Source organism: Phocoena sinus, chromosome 15 (assembly GCF_008692025.1).
Source record: "Phocoena sinus isolate mPhoSin1 chromosome 15, mPhoSin1.pri, whole genome shotgun sequence".
Lineage (NCBI taxonomy): Eukaryota > Metazoa > Chordata > Mammalia > Artiodactyla > Phocoenidae > Phocoena > Phocoena sinus.
The window spans coordinates 85,207,125-85,231,621 of NC_045777.1; the positions used below are offsets into that span (position 1 = coordinate 85,207,125).

The 24,497-nt window shown below is 42.5% G+C and overlaps 1 protein-coding gene across 1 annotated transcript in view; it reads right to left on the bottom strand.

The window, feature by feature from the left end:
* SDK1 (sidekick cell adhesion molecule 1) overlaps positions 1–24,497 on the bottom strand; it is a 530,463-nt gene that overhangs the window by 140,730 nt on the left and 365,236 nt on the right. The window contains exons 17-18 of the mRNA XM_032606677.1: positions 7,925–8,040; positions 5,897–6,089 (exon numbers count right to left, since the gene is read on the bottom strand). Coding sequence (XP_032462568.1) covers positions 5,897–6,089; positions 7,925–8,040 — 309 coding nt within the window. The remainder of the gene's footprint in view (positions 1–5,896; positions 6,090–7,924; positions 8,041–24,497) is intronic.

The window sequence follows — 24,497 nt, forward strand, 5'->3', positions numbered from 1 at the left end:
TGGATTCCTGCCCAAATAGTCCTGTCCTCTAGCTCTGCTGGAACCAGCTGGCAATGTCCAGGCTTAAGTTTATATTCTGCTTCCTCTCTACTGAGCCTCCCACTCCCCACACCCTGGCCCCAAGTTCTTATTTCATCAGAGCTTTGGAGAAGGAGGCCAGCTGGACGTGGGGCTAACCGTGGCGCCGTCCGCCCCGTCACTACAGAGCGATGGGGGCCATTTCTCCAGCACCCAGAGTCCCAAGTCCTCTTTTAAAGGCCGCACCCCCCGCCCAAGAGCTGACAGCAGCCCTACCTCCCCCGTTTCAGTGAGATCGTCCCTACTTACAAGGATGCTCTATCTTTCTAAGTAGGATGAACAGGCTCCCTGCCTATCAAAAAAATGGTGGTTAAGTTAGAAAATTCTAAAAAGATGACATCACTGCCATTTTTCTCAATTCCCAAGACATTCCTGATTTCTCTCTTCCTTACGAACGGCGGGCCTGGCTGCCCTTAAGGCTCTGTTTCCTGGCTGCACAGCACTGTGGGATGTTTCCCCATAGTCAGTGTCTGTTTAACTGGCAACAATAGGGCTTTTTTAGTAAAGAATTCAGCCAGGAGTCTTCTCTCATTTATCTGAAGAAGTTCTCTGCTTTTTGCCACTTTTTATTTTTAACAAATGTCCTCTGGAAAGTAAAACCTGATATCCAGTTGGACCTGGCCGTGGTTGTTGCTGAGATGCGGCCCTGGCCTCTTCTTTCGATAATGAAATAGAGGAAAACGTCCAAATGATGAAGGGCCGTGAGGGGTGCTTGACAGCCGCTCCTAGAGTTCACCACCACCTTCCTTAGTTATGGGGACTCTCCCCTCCCACCCTGCTTGCAAACGTAAAGCTGTTAGGCTGTGTTTTCCCACAGAGGAGTGGAGCACGGAGCCTCCGAGCAAGCAGAACTTCCCTCCTTCTTCCAGAGGTCCCTCTGCTCGCCACCCCCTGCACTGTCCCCAGACCAGCCTCCCCTCACACGACGGCGCCAGCGCCCAGGGAGCCTCCCGTTTCTCTTACGCCCACCTGATTCCCAAAGCGACTCCATCCACTTAGGTGGATGGCACTGATCTCAGATATTTCCATCTGTGGTTAGACCACGGGCTCAGTTATATTCCCTCAATTATTTTCCTTGGAAAATAAGGTCACGATCGCTAATTGCTAGGACTCCCAAACCTACGGCTTCAGACTCGCTGCTGCCCGTTGGCCACACCTGCCTCCATGTGAGCGTGATCCGACTAAACCCAGCGTCCTAACCCTGGACCTGTTTCCCTCCTTTCAGTCACGGGCATCACCATCTGCCCCGTCACCTATGCTGAAGTATGTGGAGTGATCTGCAGAGCCCCTTCTTCCCACCCCCTAAGTCTAACCAGCCCCCAGTTCTCTGTGACATGCCTCTAGCGTCTCCCCTACTGCTGGCTCCACCGCTGGTGTAGAGGTGCACATAATTACTTGCCTTCTTCCCAGACTGCATCACCTTTATCTCTAGCCCATCATCACAAAACCTCCAGACAGAGCTGTTGAAACACTCAAGTCACAGCCCTAAGGGAAATCCCTCTGTGGTTCCCCGATGCCTAGACTATCTCTGTCCAAGCATCTTAACTTAGCAGTTGAGACTCTCCTGGGTCGGCTCCCAACTTGTTCTCTAGGGTCACCCCCACCCCACAGACGACACTGAAGCTGAGCTAAATACCTCATACCCTCTCACACTCTCTTTGCCTTTACGGGTTCTATTTCTTCTCAACCATTCTCGGCATCAAAAGCTCACCCATCAGGGCTGACCTCAGTTCCCAGCTCTTCCACAGGACTGACCTGACTCCCCCAGGTATTTTCTGTCACTCCTCACTGGGCTGCCACAGCCACTGCTAACGACCTCCTTCCTCAGTGGCACTGACCTCAGTCCTGTCCACCTCAGATCTGATTAGGCTGGGAGCTCTAAAGGCTGAGGCTGTGCTTACTTATCTCTGCTCCCCCTTCAACACGTAGCTGGCTACCTCTCACATAATAGGTATTCTACAAACCTCGGAATGGAAGTACATATACATGTCTGTATGTTGGATAGACGGATGAATGAATCCCCTGTAATTATGACAGGCCCAGTACACACAGAACTTGATGAGGGAGCCTTAATATTTTTTTGAAAAAAGAGAAGGCTACATCTGACCAACTGTCTCTTTTTTTTTTTTTTTTTTTTTTTTTTTTTTTTGTGGTACACGGGCCTCTCACTGCTGTGGCCTCTTCCGTTAAGGAGCACAGGCTTAGGACGCTCAGGCCCAGCGGGCATGGCTCACGGGCCCAGCTGCTCCGGGGCACGTGGGATCTTCCCGGTCCAGGGCACGAACCCGTGTCCCCTGCGTCGGCAGGCGGATTCTCAACCACTGCGCCACCAGGGAAGCCCCCAACTGTCTCTTTTAATCCTAAAATCTGATGAGGGCTATAGAAAGTTTATAATTATAAGGCAGATTCCAAAGCAGAATACACATTCTATTTTCAAGAACTCATGAAAACTTAACTGAGACTGATCATGTTCTGGGCCATAAAACAAACCTCAATAAATTTAAAAGAAGTGAAATGATGCAAAGTGTGTTCTTTGACTGTAATGGAGCCAAGCTAGAAGTCAATGGCAGAAAGACAACAGGAAAATCTCCAACACATGGAAATTAAATGGCACACTTCTAAATAATCCATGGGTCAAAGAGGAAGTCTCAAACGAAATAAAAATGTATAGAGCTCAGTGAAGATGAAACAGAACGTATCAAAATATGTGGGATGCAACTAGAGCAGTGTGAAGAGGAAAATTTATAACACAAAATGCTTACATCAGAAATGAGGACAGACCTCAAATCAATCACCTAAGTGCTTACCCCAAGAAATTAAAAACAGCAAAGCAAAATAAACCCAAATCAAGCAGAAGGAAATATAAGAGCAGAAATCCATGAAATTGAAAATAAGAAAACAATAGAGAAAAATTAATGAAACAAGATAGCGGTTCTTCAAAAAAATCAATAAAATTGATAAATTTCTAGGAAGAATGACCAAAAACCTCCACAAAAAACAGAAGAAAGAATGAAATAGGGAATATGACTACATATTTTGCAGCCACTAGAAAAACAATAAGGAAGTACTACCAACAACTTTACACTCAGAAATTCAACAACTTTGTGGATTGATTCCCTGAAAATCACACACTACCAAAATGAAACAGACGACTGAACAGTACTATAACCATTAAAGAAACTGAATTTATGACTTAAAAACTCCCAGAAAAGAACTCTCCAGGAACAGAGGATTTCACTGAAAAGTTCTACCAAACGTTTAAAGAAGAATTAATACCAATTTTACACAATCTCTTCCAGAAAACAGAAGAGTACGAACTTATTTTATGAGGCCAGTATTATGCTGATACCAAAACCAGACAAAGACAATAAATACAGTAAAGTAAAATTTCAGACCAATCTCTCTCATGAACTTAGATGTAAAACATCTTCCATAAGGTATTAGCAAACTGAATCCCACAACATGAACAATAATTATACACCACGACCAGGTGGGATTTATTCCAAGCATGCAAGTTTGGTTCAACATTTGAAAATCAATCCACCTTATCAATTAACAAACTAAAAGGAAAAATCATATGGGCATATCAATTGATGCTGTAAAAGCAGTTGAAAAAATTCAACATTTATTCATGACAAAAACTCTCAGCAAGTTAATATCAGAGGGAAATTACCTCAACTTGATAAAGAACAGCTATGAGAAATATCATACTTAACAGTGGAAGACCAAATGTTTTCTCTCTAAGATCAAGAACAAGGCAAGAATGTCTGCTCTCACCACTCTTATTCAACACAGTACTAGAAATTCTAGTCATTGCAATATGGCAAGAAAAAGAAATAAAGGACATATAGATTAGAAAGGAAGAAAGGGAAGGACATGGATATGTCTATAAAAGAAGAATCTTTGTGGTATTGGAACCATGCAGTATCTTGATTGTGATGGTAGATACACAAATCTACACGTGTGATAAGTTGCACAGAACTAAACACACATGTGCGCATGTGCGAGCGCACACACACACACGAGAACGAGTAAAACTGCAGAGATCTAAATTGGATCGATGGGTTGCATCAATGTAGATATCCTGGTTGTGATGTACTATACTTTTGCAAGTGTTACCATTGATGGAAACTGGGCAAAGTGTACATGGGATCTTAAGTATTATTTCTTACAAGTTCATGTGAATCTATAACTATCTCAATAAAATTTCAGTTAAACAAAAAGCAGATAGCAGATCAAAGTCAGAGTATGAAAAGAACATCAGGGATCAGTTAATAGTGGCAGAGTTACTTTTTATCTTTTTAATGGGAGGAATATCAGTGGTCTCAGAGCATCAAGAAATCCATTTCTATTCTTCCTGTGTCACTAATTTGACACAGACCTTGAGTCAATTCAAGGCGGTTACAGCAGAGTAGTGGAGTGAAAGCCAGGTGGCTATGGGTTATGGGAAGCGGGAGAGGTTAGGAGTCAGAGTAATCATTTATACTGAGAGCTGGGTGACTCAGTGGGCAGCATGGTCAGGGAGCTGGCACTTCTGGGTGAGGGAGACCTGAGCATATTTGTGGGCTGAGGAAAGGTCAGACTCTTCACCCTCTGAGAGAGGAGGGAAGAGGACCAAGAGTGAGAACATAGGGAAACTCAGGTGGAAGGGGAGGAAGCGAGGAAGCTCAACTTGCACGGCCTTGACCTCTGTAAGTGTCATTGCTGGGAGGACAGTGAAGCTGGGTCTCAGGGGGCAGGACAGAGCGGAGCAGTGGATGACAGCACCGAGCAGAGATAAGTACAGAAGGTCAGACCACACCCAGAGCCCAGCTGAGATGGGAGAGGAGGAAGCTGGAGGAGAGACAAGTGGCAGCCTTTTTAAACTTATTTAAGTTTTAATTCTCCTTATAAAAGAGTACATACTCACTGTAGCAAAGAGAATATGCAGAGAAATAAGAAGAAAATAGTAAAAGATACCCATAATCATGTCACATGGAGATAACAACTGTCGGAAATGTGATATATTTCCTTCAAGGTCTTTTCTCAGCTAATATGGTCTTATACAAGTGTATTTGTATAAAATTTGGAACTCATATAGTTTTGTATACTTTTTTTTTTTTTACCATGTAACATGAGATCAAGGCCGTTTCCTCGCAAAACTTCTTTTTAATAACTACAAAATATTTAGTATATTGTCATTCCATAGGTTTTCAATTATCCCCCTTTGGAACATTTGAATGTTTTTCATTTTTTTTTTAATTACTAATAATTGTAATTAACCTCATTGTATATAAATCTTTATGCACATCTGTGATCATTTTCTCAGAAAGTGTTTTCCAGAAGCATCAGTTGGCCTAGGAGCAGAGAAACAGCTGATCTGAATTGACCAGCTGGAGACAGTGGAAAGTCCAGGGTCTTAGAGAGGCGCAGGTGAGATTCCCCTGGGGAAGGTCGGGGAAGACATGGGCTGGGAGGCTTTAAGGGGAGATTCAGGAAGAAGGTAAGGGGATTGGAAGTTGAAATCTGAGCGAAGAGAAGTCTAGCAAGACAAGACCAAAGGCTGACTGTACAGCTGGGACTGGACTGTCCCTCTTGTCCTCACAGCTCCTTCCTCTAGCCAGGCTTCCTTCCATACTCCACAGACCATCTCTCCAAACATTATTACTACTTTCAATGACTTACCTCTCCAGGGTGAGCAGACTGTGAACACACTGAGAACACGGAGCTTCCTAGAGACCCACCCTTGCTCCTCCCCTGTGCTGGATACGACAGTGGCCCAAACCTCTTTGACAATTGGCTAAAGGCTATCGATAAGAACTTGGAAAGGAGTGCTCACTGTCTTCATGTGTCCGTACGAGCTGAGGCGCGCTTGGAGGCCCGTCCCCCGGAGTGGTGAAACACAGAACTGATGTGAAGTAAGCAGTAAACTTCTTCAAGTTCGTTATGTACCCATGGTGGACTCCATGGAAATCTGGAGCAATGGTGACGACAGTGACGGCCTCGGGGACATCGGCTGGCCACGCCAGAAGCTGGGATGGAACAGGGTGAAAAAGAGATCCTTTTCATTGCATGTCTTCACCCTCAAGTCTGCACCAGAATTTTATTTCACAATTAAAATGTCTTCGAAGAAAGCAAAGTTGTAGTTAAGGAACCCCATACATCCTACATTTTATAATCTCACTGAAAAATACTGAGTTTAAAAGATATCTCATAGATTATTGAGTACAAATATGTATACTTATATATATATTTTATACATGTGTACATAAATAAAATATCTACTCTAACTCATATCGGGAAAATGGACACTCCTCAAACCTTCACCTTCTGCTCACTTAAACACGTTACAGAACGTATTTACTTTTTAACATTTAGAAATAATGGTGACATTACCGTCACTCAGCTCCATCAGTGCAAATCAAACGTCAGTACAAACGCTTTTCTAGTTAGCCACCTGCTGATTCAAAAAGAAGCCCCTGGTTCAATGGGAGCAACGGTAATTATTTATAATTTATAGGACACCAGTTTTCTAAAAAGGATTTTAGGAGACTGCTAATAATTTTAAAGAAATATAGTACATATACACGTTCCAAGGGAAGTTGTTTTAATGTTCTGGCAACATTACGTATGAGTGTGACTTTTAATTCCTCTGACACCAAACGCTTCTAGGGTTAATTAGGTCTGAAAATTGACACTGTACAGAACAAGGAGCATATTCATATACATTTTAGGCTGACAACCAAGCAATCGAACGAACACCCCAGTCTTGCCAATAAGACCTGACGGGAGAGTCAAGAAGGGAGAATCCACTTCGTTGATCAATATGATTTCCTTTCTAAGGAGCTTCTGACTGTAGATACCTCTGGGGGGAAAAAAAAGGCAGGACAAATTTCTAGCTACGTCTGCCTTTCTAGTGAAAACCAAGTGTTTTAGTAAGTTGAATCCAAATGGAAAAAAAATTGGAAAAAAAATTAACTGTGTGTCTGAGGCCATAACACTCTCTGAATCTGAGATGACCAAGTTTTCAAGCAAACTCTCTATACAGATACGCCCTGAGTTCACCGGCTGTCACAGAAGATTTGCGGACATGCTGCAGGTAACATTCAGATGGTCTCCCAGGCCAGCCAGGAGATGCTGATCTAAAAGGAAACGTAACCTGTACTTTTGGAAACTGCATCCAGGTACATCTCTGAAGGTAACATATTCTGGTACTCAGACAGAGGGCAGATAGGAGTCTGTCCTTGTCTCTAATTCAGTCCGGATGGGTGCCCCGAGTCAGCTGGTCCCAGTTCTACAAACAGAGCCTTCCCTAAGTAGCGAGAGGGGGACCTACTTATCCTTACTTGGTAGAAACATCACTCAGTTACACCCAGTGCGCTTTGAGAGGACGCCCTTCCAGGAAGAAGTGGTTTGTACATGTGCCGATTCCAATCAACGGGGATAAGTCTTCAGACTGGGCGTTCTAAAATGGACGGCCCTTCTCATAACATTGCTCAGTTCTATATGAACCGTCCTCTTTTTTTCTTTCTTTTTGTTTTTTGGCCATGCTGCGCGGCTTGCGGGATCTTAGTTCCCCCACCAGGGACTGAACCTGCGCCCTCGGCAGTGAAAGCACCGAGTCCTAACCACTGGACCGCCAGGGAATTCCCGTGCACCATCCTCTTGATAACCAATAATTTGAGTTTCTGAACCAGTATAGCTGATGAAAAGACCCTGGATAAAAGGTGACCCCAGAAGGTCAACACACTCTGTAACCGGATGCCGTGGGTTCCTGATGAAATGAGGGGCGGGCAGCCCCCTCACTCATCACAAGACCGTGACACACCACGGCAGCCGCCCAGAGGCTGTGGTCCAAGGCGCCTACCTTGTAGCCCTGGTTGATGCCGTTGATGAACTGCTGGGGTGGAGGGTTCCACAGGAACTGGATGGTCGTGGAGTTCACGGCTTCCACCTGCACGTTCTGCGGGGGCGAGGTCGGCACTGCTCCAGGGCAGCGGAGGGAGACAGCAGGACACGCGGCAGGAGGCGCGGGGCGGGGGGTGGGGTGGGGAGAAGAGACGCTTAGCTGCTGCTCAGGACTCCCCGGCGATCGCAGCGCTGAGAATGGGGAGGGTGATGGGCGTTCTGGGAAGCTAATCGTGACGTTACAAAGAAGAAGAACTGGGCGACTTCTCATTTTCTGCTGGGGAATTTTTTAAGGCACACGCAGAAAAGTGAACCGGATCACCTTAGCCCCATGGGCGAGCCTTTCCTAGGGATCCCAGGATGGATAGCAAACAAAAGCTTTCTCTGATTTTTTTTTTTTCAGTTACCCAATATTTGAGATCAAGGAAAGCTTTCATCCAGAAATCTGCCTTCTCTGTTATATGTCACAGTGTTTCAAGCCCAATTATTCTTCACATGAAAAAAAAAATCCTTTTTCATAGGTATTGTTATTTATTCATTTGTAGGCTAAATTTCTCTTTGTCTGCCATAGAAATTACCATTTAAAAAATTTCCACTTTCCACTTCTTTTATTGAACAGCTACTGAACCCAATTATATACCTGCCCAGTGGCCTGTCTTCAAGGAAGTCATATTCTAGGGGAGGCACTCATAGAACTGAAATAGGCAAGCTACTCTAGAAAACACACAGGGCAGAGCCTCTGCCCTAGGGAAGCATGGAAGGCCTCACATCAGAAGACACCTGCACGAGGTCTGGGACAGAACTCTGAGGAGGGAGAGGCCTTGAGAGAGGCATTCGCACCTGGGAAAATGGAGTGAGCAAAGGCGTGGTATTATGAAAAACCTGGTGAATGGTGAGAAAACAGTGAGCATGGCTGGACATGGGGCCCAGCGGGTAAGAGGGGCGGAGGAAGTAGACAGGTCACTGTGGGGATTGCCTCACATGCCAAACACAGTGGACAACAGTGTATACGGTAGGCAATGGGGAATCAAAAGCCTTGGAAAACAGCAGTGACGTGACATGGCCAGCTTTTTAAGGACGATAACTTCAGTGGCCCCTGGAGAGGGTACTAGTCCACTGGCTGCGCCACAGCAACTTTTTGCAGGATGCAAACGAAGGTCCTGGTTCTTCAGGAGCTTGTTTCAAAAGAAAGACACTGAATCCCAAAGGATCCTTTGGCTTAAGGTACAGAAACAAAGACGAGTCTCTTGGCACAAAACACGTGAGGACAGAGCATGGTCCTGTTAAAAATTACTATACACCTTTCATTACACCCTTCTTCAGAAGCTCATCTCATTAGGCAGAGGTGAAAAACATAGAATTCATCCAGGCCCCTCCAGTCACGCTCCAAGTCACCTGTCTTTTCCCATCTGCTCTGGCTGCGCTATCTCTGGGTCCCTCCCTCAGTAAGTCACCAAGAAGACTGTCCCACTTCTCACTCAGCACCCATCCAAAATTTGTGGACTAAAAATGGCCACGGGGATTGCTTTGCCTAGGCTGTAGAAAGTTGGAAAGAACATCGCAGCCATTAAGCATGAGAAAAAGCTGAACAAACGCTAGAGTCCGAACTTTTCTTGAGCCCGTAAGGAAGCTGAGGTCACAGGGCAACCAGTGTCTAAAATATAAGAAAAGACGGACCTCCCCAAGGAGTAGGAATGTGAACATGGGCTCGCCTGTGACAGAGCATGAGAGAAAGAGCAATGGACACCACACAATTGGGAAAATTCAGCGAAATTCTTAATGAATTGCTAAAGGCTGAATGTGGGCTAGCAAGGGAGTATATAGAAAGTCTGTGCTGCAGGTACACAAAAAGGTACAACGCATGTAAGACACAAAAACAAGAATAACAGCCCTTCTCAACAGAAACTATGTGAGCCAGAAGGTAATGGGGTGATATCTTTAAAATACTGATAGAAAAATCTATCACCCCAGAATCCTATATTCTGTGAAAATACCTTCTAAATATGAAAGCAAAATAAAGACATTTTCAGAAAGACAAAAACTGAGAGAATTCATTACTGGCAGACCTGCATGCACTATGACAAATGTTAAAGGCATATGATATCAGACACCAAAACTTTAGATCTATGCAAAGAATCGATGACTTCTGGAAACAGTTAAAATGAGGTGAATATAATGTACTTTTTTCTTATTTTGGCTCTCAAAAAATAGTAGCAATTTATTGTGGGCTTATAACATAGGTAAGAATAAAATGACTCACCACAATCGCACAAAAGGTGGGAAGAAGGGATTGAAGGTATACTGTTACAAGGGCTCTACATTATTCACGCAATGGATTTCAAGATACATTGTAGTTAATGAATGATGTATATATTTAAACTCCGGAGTAATCACTAAACAGATTTGAAAAAGAGATATAAATAAGGCAAGAGTAGAAAAAATAATGTAATTGTAAAAATATCTAATGAATCAGAAAGCAGGCAGGCAAAAGGAAGAGAAAAGGAAAAAGATAAGAGAGAACAAATAGAAAACAATTAGCGAGACGGCAGGTTTTAATCCCATCATATCGACAGTTACATTAAATATATAATGTAATATATTGTCAATATATTTTATTGTATAAGCCAATAAAAGAGAGATTATCAGTTGGATGAAGAGCGAGACCCAACTACACGGTGTTTAAAACAACCCCGCTTTGAATATGAGGACACAAATAGCTTAAAAGGAAGAGAATGGAGAAAGATACATGAAACGCTAATTAAGATGAACCTGGAGTGGTTATATTAATATCAGTCGAAGTAAATACCTTACCAAGGAATAAAACCAATGATAAAGAGGGATATTATATAATGACGACGTGATCTATTCACCAAGAAGACTCAGCAATCCTAAATGCAGATGGAACAGAGCTTCAAAGTACAAAAGGCAAAAGTGAAAAAACTGAAAGTAAAAACTAGACAAATCTATTAGTATAGCTGGCGACTTCAACACTCCTTTATTTAAAAAAAAAAAAGAGGTAGACAAAGAATATCAGTAAGGATCTACAAGAACCACATCATCAAGTAACTTGACCTACGTAATATTTCTTTTGAAATCTACCCAATAACAACATACTACACATTCTTTTCAAGCACCTATGGAACTTAACTGAGGTGGACATATTTGAAATATACATGTCATATAAAACAAACCTGAACAAGTTAAAAATAACTGAAATCATGAAAAGTATGTTTTATGACCCAACAGAATTAAACTTGAAATTAACGACAGAAAGATATGTGGAAAATCCCTAAAAACTTCAAGATTAAGGAGCACATTTCAAAATAACCCATGAGTTCAAGAGGAAATCACATGGAAAGTTAGAAAGCAAAGTGAAAAACACGACATATCAATATTTGGGGATGCAGAAGTGTTAGAGGGCAATCTATAGCATCTAGATGTTTATATTAGAATCTAAACTTCTACCTTAAGAATCTGTGAGAGTAAATTAAACCCATGGAAAGAAACAGTAAAGAAAAAGAGCAGAAATCAATGAAATAAAAATAAACAATAATTGAGGAAATCAATGAATCCAAAAGCTGGTTCTTTTAAATATCAATAAACTCCTAGCCAGACTGATCAAGAATAGACAGAAATCACAAATTACCAACATCACCAGTATCAGGAGACGCCTCTATAAACCCTACTGAGATTAAAAGAATAGAAGAGCATTTTGAGTATCTTTATGCTCATTAATTCAACAACTTAGATGAAATGAACAAATTCTTTAAAAGAAACACACTTCCAATCTACTCAAGAAGAAACAGATGACCTGAGTAGTCAAAGAGCTATCAAATATTTGAATACAAAATTAAACCCTTCCAACAAAAAAACCTCTAAGCATATAAGGTTCACTGGTTAATTCTACCAAGCATTTGAAGAATGAAATAAAGGACATTGTAAAGCATTATCCTAACACCAAAATAAGAAACAGATGTTGAAAAAAAAGAAAGAAAACTACAGGCCAAATATCCCTGAGAACACAGGTGCAAAAACCCTTAATAAAATATTAGAAAGTCAAATTCAGCAATATGTCAAAATCACAATTTATCCTAATCAAGTGGGGTTTATCTTATAAACATAAGGCTGGCTCAGTATTTGAATATCAATCAGGGTAATTCAACATTATCAATAGAATTTTAAAAATATAATCATCTTAATAGATTTAGAAAAAGAATTTGACAAAATTCAACCTCCAATAGTGGTTAAAAAAACCCCTCAAACTAGGAATTAAAAGGAACGTATTAAACTTGCTAAGGAGCATCTGTAAATCACCTACAACCAACAACTTATTTAAAATGAAACACTGAATGCTTTCCCCTAAGATCAGCAACAAAGCAAAGGTGTCTTTCTTGCCATTCCTATTCTGGAAGGGCAAGCTGGTGCAGTAATCCAATAAACAGAAATCAAAGGCATACAGATCGAAAAGGAAAACAAAACAAAACAAAACAAAAAAACCTCTCTCTTTTCACGGACAATATGATCATCCATGTAGAAAATTCCTCAGTCTACCAACTATATACTCCTAGAACTGAAATTAGCAAGATCATAGGATACAAGATCAAAACACAGAAGTCAATTACATTTTGAAACAGGAGCAATGGACAACTGGAAATTGAAATGAAAAATTTAGTGCTGGGGCTTCCCTGGTGGCACAGTGGTTAAGAATCCACCTGCCAATGCAGGGGACATGGGTTCGAGCCCTGGTCTGGGAAGATCCCACATACCGTGTAGCAACTAAGCCCGTGCACCACGACTACTGAGCCTGCGCTCTACAGCCCGCGAGACACAACTACTGAGCCCACGTGCTGCAGCTACTGAAGCCCACGTGCCTAGAGCCCATGCTCTGCAACAAGCGAAGCCCCCGCAGTGAGAAGCCCGCGCACCGCAACGAAGAGTAGCCCCCGCTCGCCGCAACTAGGGGAAGCCCGCGCGCAGCAACGAAGACTCCACGCGGCCAAAAATAAATAAATAAAATAAAATAAAATAAAATAAAGTCAGCACCATTTACATGGCAGTTAAAACTGAAATAGATATAAATTTAACAAACTGTATGCAAGATCCGTATGCTGAAAACTGATGAAAGAAATTAAAGCCCCGAGTAAATGAAGAGCCGCATATTAATGCACTGGAAGACAACACAACAAAGGTGTCAACTCTCCCCCAACTGATCTATAGGTTGAATGCAATCCCAATCAAAATTGCAGCTAGCATTTTTTTAGAAATTGAAAAGTTGACTTTAAAATTTATATGGAAAAACAAAGAAATTAGAATAGCAAAATCAATTTCAAAAAGGAAGAACAAAATTGGACAACCTTTACTACATGATATCAAAACTAACTATAAATCTACAGTAATTAAAACAAAGTGTTACTGGAGAAAGGAGGGAGACATCAATCAGTAAAACAGAGTTGAGAAATTATTCACATACATATCAGCTGGTTTTTAACAAAAGCACAAAGGCCAACTGTGGAAAAAGATAGTCTTTTCAACAGATGGTGCTGGAACAAACTGGACGCCCATATGCCAAAAAAACCCACAAAAACCAGTCTGGATCCATACCTTACACCGTATATGAGAACTAACTCAAAATGGATATGGACCACAGGCTTAAATGTAAATCTATAATTATAAAAATTCTAGGGAAAAATAGTTTTGATGTCGGGTGAGGCAAAGATTTCTGGATATGACAGCAAGGGTACAACCCACAAAAGAAGAAAACTGTAAACTTCTGCTCTATGAAAGACACCTGCTGAGGAAATGAAAGGAGAGGCCTCAGATTGGGAGAAAATACTTGTAAGACACATATCCAATAAAGGACTTTTATTCAGAATATATACAAAGAACTTTCAAAACTCAATAATAAGAAAACCAGAAACTCAAAAAATTGCCAAAAATAATTAAATAGCTACCTCAACAAAGAAAATAGAACGATAGAAACAAGCACATGAAAAGGCCCTCAATCGACATCACTGGCCACCAGGGAAATTAAATCGTGATGTGATACCGCTGTATACCTACCAGAAGAGTTAAAATAAAACAATGACCAGATTTTAGTGAAGATGCAAAGCAACTGAAAGTCTCATACTTTTAATGGGAATGCGGAATGGTAACAGGTACTTGGAAAACACTTTGGTAGTTTCTTACGGAGTTAAACACGCTCTAGCCACAGAATCCAGCAGTCCTACCCCTAAGTATGTATGCAACAGAAGTGAAAACTTCAGGTCACATAAAAGTCCGTACGCCACGTTTATAGCAGTTTTAGTAATAACCACCCTAAACTGGAAACATCCCAAAGCCCTTCGACTGGTGGAGAGGAGAACGAACTATGGTCCGTCCATGGGATGGAACACTGCTCAGCCGTGAGCGGGAAGGAACGTCTCACGCTCACCAGCAACACAGGTGGGCCTCGAATGCATTACACTAGGGAAAGGGGCCTGACTCAAAAGGCTACATGCCAGGTTTTCCCATGTTTATGATATTCTGTAAAAGGAAAAGCTAAAGGAGAGAAAACGCGGATGACCAAGAGAATACAACCCAGGCCTTAATGAACTAGAAGCTTCTACTCCTTATCTCTGGAACCGTCCTTTCTGGGAGCCCCGAGAGGCCATGGCAGGAGTCTGGTGACCCTGCAGCCACCATGCTGGAGAGGCTGTGTGCAGGTGCCCAGGAGGACGGTCCCAGGGTGCCCGGCCTCACAGCCTTCCCTGCTAAGGCACCAACACGTGAGTGAACCCATCTCCCCTCCCCCGACACCCACCCGCCAGCCCAGCCCATCTGCCAACTGACCGGGCACAAGGCACTGCCCCTCCGGGCTCCAATTCCCAGCCCACCCAACCATGAGATATGATGCCTTCAGCCTCTAAGTTTATTCTACAGCAATGGATAACCGGGACGATCTCCCCCGGAAGAAAGAAGGAAAAGAGGGAAAGGGGAGGAAGGAGAAAAAGAGGGAAAGGAAAGGGGAAGGAAAACTATCAAGGGCTGTTTGGGAAAGGACTGAAAAGAGCTGTGGCGTTTTCTCTTAGAACCCACGCTCTCATTCTTCGCAGGCTTAGTTCTGGGATTTCATTTCCAATCACTGACTCTGAAATTCCGTACAACTTTCCAGTCAAATGTTGCTACGTTTCTCTAGACTAAGACCATACGGATCAAACACTTTACTAAAATGGCATTTTGCATAAATGAAATGAGCAGTAATCTCCTGCTGTTCTTTGCTTTGCTCTGCGTTGGTGCCACGTAACAGCCACGCCGAGAGGCGCTCATTTGCCTGGTTCTGGCCCCTCACCCCACCCCAGGACCCAGGACCCAGGCCTCCAGCCCTCCAGCCCTGGCTGACCCGGTTAAGAAGGCAATTCCCCCTCCCTTCTCATTACCCAAGACGGCACACAACCACGAGACTCGAGAACCGCTGTCTGTGCCGTCCTCACACCAAAGCTCACGGGGTCCGGCCCTTTTGCACACACCCTCCACCCCAAAGTCACAGGATAGAGGTTCTGAAGCCTCAGATTCCTTTCTCTTACCCATCCTGGGTTTTACTCCAAAAATCACCGATTTTTCTCAGCACTCTTCTCCCTCAGATCCTTCAGCTTCTATTTTTCCTAATTATTGTCATCAAAAGTGACTCAGATTTGCGAACAACGGAATTAAAAATTCCCTCAAGTGAGAAGAAGACCTACAGCCCATAAATCCTTCTTGACAGTGCCTCAAACAAACGAGTCACTGTGGCTGAAAGGTCTTAATTAGCGGCGGTTACGTAACCCTGCCCTTCTGGGGAAGGCCGGGCTTAGGCTCTGAGCTGCCACCGGTCTGCAGAAAGGTGGAGGCCCATGTGTCCCGAGCCAGGTTCAGTCTTCACCAGGATCCTAGCTGGAAGCTGTGGCCTCCTGCTGCTGGGAGTAAGGCCTCCAGGGACCTTTTCTCCCCAGATAATTAGCATTTGAAGTGCCACTCTTTCCAAGCCTCTAACTGCAGGCCTTGAAGAGGCCTGGTGAAGTGACAGGTGTTATGCTTTTTTGTGATTTTCATTGCTCAAAAAAAAAATCCATTTTCACCAGATAATTCCCCCACAGCACAGATCCCAGTGTGGCCTCGGTCTTAAGCTGGATACAGCATTAGCTTACTGGATACTGTCTCAATTCTCACAGCCAAGGACAAGGAGCTCTGTAGTGAAGCACCCAGCACGCGAGGGCACCTAACAACTAGGTTATGTGAAAGGAAAACCACAGGAGTGGTTTCAGACACAGGAGTCTTTTTCCTTATGGAAAACTGTTTGCAACCTGAAACAAGGGCCATTTCTGGGAGCTGAGAATGGATTTCTTGGAGAGTGGCGAGTAGAGGGCACTGCAGGGTAGAGTGGTCCCATCAGGGTGCTGTCCACGGGGTGCACCTGGGCTGGGAGATACTGATGTCTGTCAACTTTTCACAGTAGTAAACCACTGTTTACAGCCACTCAAAAATTTACAACTGTTGAAACTACATTTGAAAACTATATGTGTGCATTACATACATTGCTAAGCGAAAAAAGGCAATCCGAAAAGGCTACATACCTTAGGAGTCCAACTATGTGACATTCTGAGAAAGGCAAAACTGAAGACAGAAAAAGATCAGTGGTTGTCAGGGCTGGGGAGGGAGGGATGAATACAGGGAACACGGGATCTCTAGGGCAAGGAAACGATTCTGTGTGATACTGTAATGGTGGACACGTGCCATTCTACCTTTGTCCAAGCCCACAGAATGTCCAACACCAAGAGTAAATCCTGAAGCGAACTATGGATTCTGGGTGATAAACGGGCGTCAGAATAGGTTCATCAACGATAACAGAATTACCGTCTGGAGGGGGATGCTGACGGTGACGGACGCTGTGGGAAGGGCAGGGGGAGATGGGAAATCTCTGTACCCGCTGTTCAAATTTGCTGTGAACCTAAAATCCCTCTAAAGTCTATTTAAAAAGTGAAACTATACATAGACTTGCTCTGTAAACCTCCTGAATCCGTCACTATTTTGCACTTTCTACAATATATAGTATCTGCGGCCGGGGGGAGCTGGGAGTGGCTAAGCCACGCCTTCCCTGACGCCCACTCGTCCAGCTTGTCAAGCTGAGCTTTACTTTAGCTGCAAGTTGCTTCTCATCAGTGAATCGCTGTTGTTGTTCAGTGTGTGTGGGTATTTTTCTCAATGAATTTGGTTAGTATTTTCACCTAGTCATATATACAGGGCATGTGTGATTATGCTTATGATTATTTTCTGGTATTAAGTGCTCCCCAATAAAACATGAATGATTTAAAATCTGTTCTTCTCCCTCATTCCCTTCCTTTCACCTTGGAGAGTGATGTAAACTCAGCAAGATCTGATTCTTGATGAAATTTCAAACTGAATCATTTTTTAGAAATTTAAAAACATGTTTAAAAATAATAACCTACAGAAGACATAGAAAATGGACTTGAGGACATGGGGTGGGAGGGCGAAGCTAGGGTGGAGTGAGAGTAGCATGGACATATATACACTACTGAATGTAAGATAGCTGGTGGGAAGCGGCAGCACAGCGCAGGGAGATCGGCTCGGTGCTTTGCGATGACCTAGAGGGGTGGGATAGGGAGGGTGGGAGGGAGGCTCCAGAGGGAGGGGATCTGGGGACATGTGTCTGCATGTGGCTGATTCGCTTTGCTGCGTAACAGAAACTAAGGCGGTACTGTGAAGCAATTATACTCCAATAAAGGTCTATTAAAAGAAAAAAAAAAAAAAGGATTCCTTGGTGCTCAACTGTAGAATCTGAAGAAAAGAAAGCAAATATGTGAAAGTACACGGTACTGGTCTTGGCAAGGGTGGCCATCGTGGCTTAGTAAGCAACGAAGTGGAGAATGAATGGGTCCATCCGAATTCCAAGCGGCTGCTTCCCACGGAAGAAGAGGAATCAGAGAAGGAAGCAAGGGTATGCTTCCCAGGGGGCTTTGGAAGGCAGTGAGGGTCACTGGCCACAGAGGTGACAGCCAGTGATGAAGGAGGAAGGGCAGAGAAAGCGGTGTGGCAGGGAGGCAGGGAACTGTGTGTGTGTGCGCGCGCACATGTGCACGTACACGTGCATGTGTGCACACGTGTGTTTACATGTGTGTACATGTGTGTGTACAGGTGTGTATGTGTGAGGAGAGAGAGGGAAAGAGAATGATTTTTAGCAGTTGTAGATAGTGAAAAAAGTCTGATAAAGAGAGAGTCTAAAGGGGATTCTAGGAAGATTTCTGTATGGTATACCTTGTCAATCCCATGAGCCACTTTTTCTCACCTTTAAGATTACCCTTGAAGAACTTGGTGCCAGATACACACTACTGTATGTAAAACAGATAAACAACAAGGACCTACTATATAGCACAGGGGACTATATTCTATATCTTCTAAAAACCCATAATGGAAAAGAGTCTGAAAAAGATTATCTATATATGTGTATATATATGCATAACTGAATCAGTTTGCTATACATCTGAAACTAACGCAGCGTTGTAAATCAGCTATACTTCAAATTAAAAAAAGGAAAAAAAAATAACCTACTTAATGAAATCAACTCATTAGAAAGGACTACAGGGCTTTACAGCTTCAAATAATTTACTTTTTGAAATATTTTGGATAAGAGATTACACAACTTATATATGTCATGAGCATTTCAGAATTTTAATCCTTTAATTAAATAAGAAAGGAATGTATCAATATTGCTTACTGCATGCATGTTTTTTGGATTTTCCAACTCGATTTATTTGAAAACTTTCTTAAGAATTTGTTCAACCAAAACTTTTTGAAAAGTTGATTTCTGAAGTTACTACATACATATATATAGTCCACTTTATTGTACTTGATATTTAAATATGTAAATCTTTATTAAAATTATTTAGGTCAACATTATTAATACTATTTTGTATTTATAAAGATATATTTTCTCACCATAATGAACAACTTTTTGATTAAAGGAACATCATCAGGTATACTGAGTCAGAACAGTAGAAACATTTTCTAATCAGGGACTATGACGAGGCTGGCCTAGAACTCAGACTTGTGTGTTCCGATCATCTTCTTCTTCAGCCTAAATGTAGTATTTGATGGAAGCAAAGATACCAGGAAACTTATGCCAGCACCTTTCCCCAACACATCACTCTTACACAAAAATATTAGAACTGGGAAAATTGTCTGCAGATACAAAGTAAGGAGGACAAGTATTTGTGAGTCTGGTTACAACTGTACCAGTCTGAGTACAAGAAGCTAGTTACAAAGTCCTGCATTTAATAGCTAAAGCCAAACTCTTCCTGCAATTGTGGAATCACTCACATTGCCAGGCTGTGTAGAAACTGTCAGCAATGAGTCTGAGACCAGTGAAACACAGGAAACAGGCAAGGTACCATTTCTGAAGAACACGGTTAGAAGCTGCACGGATGACATGTCAGATGACCCGGAGACACACTCAGTCTGGAAGATTATGAAATAAGAAAAGCTTCCATTGCCGACCGATGGGTACTGATGTTGGTAACTGCACTTGATGTGTAGTAGTAGTTTGACTGCCTCAGAAGAAATGCGTACAACATTATGTTTCAAAAACATATGTGTATTAGACCGAGCGCCCTGGAAACAGACTCTGGCCATGAAGAGTTTTCTGTATAAGATTTTTGGGTGCTCCGTAGGCACACTGCCAAGGAAGAGAAGAGGCCAGGGCTGGGCAGAAGGAGAGGCTTCCAGTGATGTCTCATTGGTGCCACAGGGAGCTCCAGAGCAGGGATGCCCCTTCAAGTTGTCCTAAACTGAGGCCAAGGGACTGGACTTTTCTGTGCCCATAGCAACCAGCCATTGGTCATAGACTGACCCATGGGAAGGGGTCCCCTTGGGAGGGGCACGTTCCCTTGGCAGTAGCAGTGCCCAGGAGGGCCACAGCTCTGAGCCTCAACAGACCAGGTGTTGGCATTGGGGATGGGTGTGTCACCTAGAGGAACTGTTCTGGATGGGGGCACCACAGTGTACCCCATACCAGACAGGCTGCTAAGGAGGAAATCGTCAAAGCTAAATGGACACTGGGAGTAAACAAGACGCTAGAGAACAAATTTATAAGTTTTGTATACCAATGCTGACAGAAAGGTATAAAGACTTGGGTTGGAAGAATTAATATTGCTAAAGTGGCCGTAGTACCCAAAGCAATTTACCAATTTAATGTGACCCTTATCAAATTACCCATGACATTTTTCACAGAGCTAGAACAAATAATTCTGAAATTTATATGGAGCCACAAAAGACCCAGAAGTGCCAAAGCAATCCTGAGGAAAAAGAACAAAGCGGGAGGTATAGTCCTCCCAGACTTCAGACAATACTACAAAGCTACAGTAATCAAAATAGCATGGTACTGGCATAAAACCAGACATATGGATCAATGGAACAGAATAGACAGCCTAGAAATATACCTACACGCCTATGGTCAATTAATTTCCAACAAAGGAGGCAAGAATATACAATGGAGAAAAGCTGGACAGTCTCATGTAGATCAATGAAATTAGAACACTCCCTAACACCGTACACAAAATTAAACTCAAAATGGCTTAGAGACCTGAACATAAGACATGACACCATAAAACTCCTAGAAGAGGAATAGGTGAAACATCTGCACACATAAATTGTAGTAATATTTTCTTCAATTAGTCTCCCAAGTCAAAAGAAATAAAAGCAGAAATAAACAAATGGGACCTAATAAACCCATAAGCTTTTTTTTTTTTTTGGAGCAGAGGAAGGTTTATTGCAGGGCCATGCAACGAGATGGGTGGCTCATGCTCCAAAAAACCCCGAACTCCAAACCCATAAGCTTTTGCACAGCAAAGGAAACCATAAACAGAATGAAAAGACAACCTATGGAGAGAAAATATCCACAAATGATGCAGCCAACAAAGGCTTAATTTCCAAAATATATAAACAGCTCATGCAACTCAATGTCAAAAAAAAACACAAACAATCCAATCAAAAAATGGGCAGAAGACCTAGATAGGCATTTCGCCAAAGAAGTCATGTAGATGGCCAACAGGCACATGAAAAGATGCTCAACATCACTAATTGTTAGAGAAATGCAAATCAAACTACAATGAGATATCACCTCAAACCAGTCAGAATGGCCATCATGAAAGTCTACAAATAATCAATGCTGGAGAGGGTGTGGAGAAAAGGGAACCCTCCTGCACTGTTGGTGGGAATGTAAGTTGGTGCAGCCACTGCGGAAAACAGTCTGGAGATTCCTTAAAAACCTAAAAATAGAATTACCATATGATCTAGCAATCTCATTCCTGGGCGTATATCCTGAAAAGAAGAAAACGCTACTTCGAAAAGATACAGGCACCCCAATGTTCACCGCAGCAGTCTTCACAATAGCCAAGACAAAAGCAACCTAAGTGCCCGTTGATGGATGAAGAAGATGTGGTACATATACACAACGGAATATTACTCAGCCATAAAAAAGAATGAAATAACACCACTTGCAGCAACGTGGATGGACCTAGAAATTATCATATTAAGTAAATCAGACAGAGAAAGACAAATATAATATGATATTACTCACATGTGGATCTAAAAAAATAATACAAGTCAACTTATTTACAAAACAGAAACAGACTCACAGACATAGAAAACAAACTTATGGTTACCAAAGGGGAAAGGCGGGGAGGAGGGATAAATTAGGAGTATGGGACTAACAGAAACACCCCACTATACATAAAATTGATAAACCAGTATTTATCGTATAGCACAGGGAACTATATTCAATACAGGTATCCTGTAATAACCTATAATAGAAAAGAATCTGAAGCTCTACACCTGAAGCTAACACAATACTGTAAGTCAATTATAGTTACATTAAAAATGCAAAAGATAAAAAAAAAGGCTTTATGGCAAAATTCAATCTGAAAAGCCTGAGATTGAAGAAATCCATTGTTTTAGTCACAGAGAAGTTCTCGTCTGTAAGGGGTAGCCTGTACACCTGAACTCCTCATTAAATGACGTTATCAGGAGGAAAATCTAACGAAGTCCAAGCCACTGTAGTCCCACCTGTCTTTCGCTTTGTGAAAGAAATGGAATCAGAATACACCACTTTGACGAAAGAATTTCGTTGGAGGGGTGCCAGCTGGTGCTGTACATTAGCCAGTACCCATCGGCCTGCAATGGAAATGTTGATTTAATGATCTCAACTGGGTCTGTCTCTGGATCACCTGCCATGCCAACCATTTATCTTCTAACAGTATTATTCATAAATGGAACTTCCCTATTTCCGATTGCAGTTTCAAACTGAAGCCTACAAGAGTTTTTGCAAGAGTCTGTGAACTGAACAAAGCATCACTACTGTCCTTGTTGTTATTGTTTTTAGTGAATGGGTCTCACTTTGAAGGGTTGTTGGAGGAAAAGTTACTGGTACCAAAAATGGCCATTAAGTGACATTTTCAGCACCTGAATGGATACAACAGAGAACTCCCCAGGCCTTGTGACTGTATACTAACATGTATGCGTAAAATGGATGGATTTAAAGCAAAACTTCAACTTCCTTATAGGGTTAAAAATCGTTCACTTGTGACATATAATCAGCTTTATAATTCTGAAGGAATCAGTGTTTGAACTCCAAAGAAAAATTACTAAGACTGGTAGCAGTTATCTGTGCAGATATACAGAAATGCCCATTGTTTTTAAATACTTGATATGAAAAACAATTGATCAGATTCCAAATCCATTCACATTATCACAAAAACCGTTTGACATTACATTTGTCAAAGGAATAGAAGGAAGAACTGTTAACTTAAAGAAACACCACCCTTAAAGTATAATTTAAAGAGGCTGAATTCTCTACATTCTGGTTAATGGCAAGAAAGAAGTTTCTCCCAACTGTGGAGAACGCAATAAATAATCTCCAGGCGTTTGTGACCACCTGTGCAAATACTTTCTTGTCAATGGTTACTTTCAAATATTTGAAGACGTTATCATGAAAAGTCTTGATGGTATCTGAATGGGACCATCTCAAGAATAAAGCCAGACAGTGAGTAAGTTATGTTTACCCATCAAGGTCAAGTTTCTCACTAAAAACTTTGGGATTTTGATTGGAAAGTTTTATACAAATTCAGTATGTAATAGTTCCCCTAGCATTCTCCAAAGATGACTAATGAGGCTTTTTTTTTTTTTTTGCGGTACGCGGGCCTCTCACCGTTGTGGCCTCTCCCGTTGCGGAGCACAGGCTCCGGACGCGCAGGCCCAGCCGCCACGGCTCACGGGCCCAGCCGCTCCGCGGCATGTGGGATCTTCCCGGACCGGGGCACGAACCCGTGTCCCCCGCGTTGGCAGGCGGACCCTCAACCACCGCGCCACCGGGGAAGCCCTACTGAGGCTTTTCACGTATATACTGTTATGAATCCATGCACTGAAATGTATTTGGAACACGTCAGTTCACTGCAGTTATTACTATTGGTTCTCACATTATCCCACCTTTAACGAGTGAGAGCCTCTTCAAGGTGGTACAGGAGTCTTCCTGACAAGCCCTCCCTAGTGTCTGATAAGCTTCTTTACTTTTTGGAATTACATATTATATTATATATTATTTATTGCCTGTCCCTGACTTGGAATCATCCATTTACCCAAGAAAGCCTGTTTATTTTGGGGGGTTACTGGGAAGCTCAGTGCTACTAGGTTGGTTCTTATTTCCAGGCCTTTTTACAAGAAATTCTTTTTTTCTTTGAAGATAAAATCATCGTACTGCCAATTCCAATTTCGGGCTTCAACTTTGCCAAAAATCTCAGCTCCTAACATCCACATAATCCTCATTTGCTTTATGTCACGATACTCATACAATTGTACCTTAAGAAACCAAAGCCAGCACTACCATTACCAACATGGCTGCTGAAAACAGCTTTTGACCTTTATCTTCTTCCTCCAGCTTTTGATTCTGGTTTTGTGCTAGGGATTGTCAATCAAACTGTCATGTTTTAAAGTTCCTTGAAATAGTTACTTTCCATTTGGCTAAGTCACCAATTCAAAATACCGCTATGATCACTCGTTTCGTTTTGCCTTCAGTTTTTAAGAATTTCTCTTATAAATGTTTTAAAATAATTTAGTAACATCTTACGGAAAAAGATGGCCAACCCAATATTTACACGGTTTCAAAGTCAATGAGAAGCCTAATTTCTATTTCTGTACTCTCCTTTTCCTGGAGGTATACTTCCAGCACCGTGAGGTCCTGGGGTTCACCAACCTGTCCTTGCGGGAGCCCACCTGCCGCTCCTCCGGCAGGCAGCCACTCAGCTGCTGCCCGCACAGCTTCTTAAGACGCCTTCCCCGCTCTTTAGTCAACTTGTGCCCTGGCCGTACGCTGTAAAGGGACTTTCCTTACTCGGAACTGAAACCCTTCCTTCCACAATTGCTGCCTATTGATGCCTATCTGTCTCCTTGCCCACAGAGCTGTTAGACTAAATGAAAATCACAAAAATATCCAGCTGGGCTTTGCTCCCATG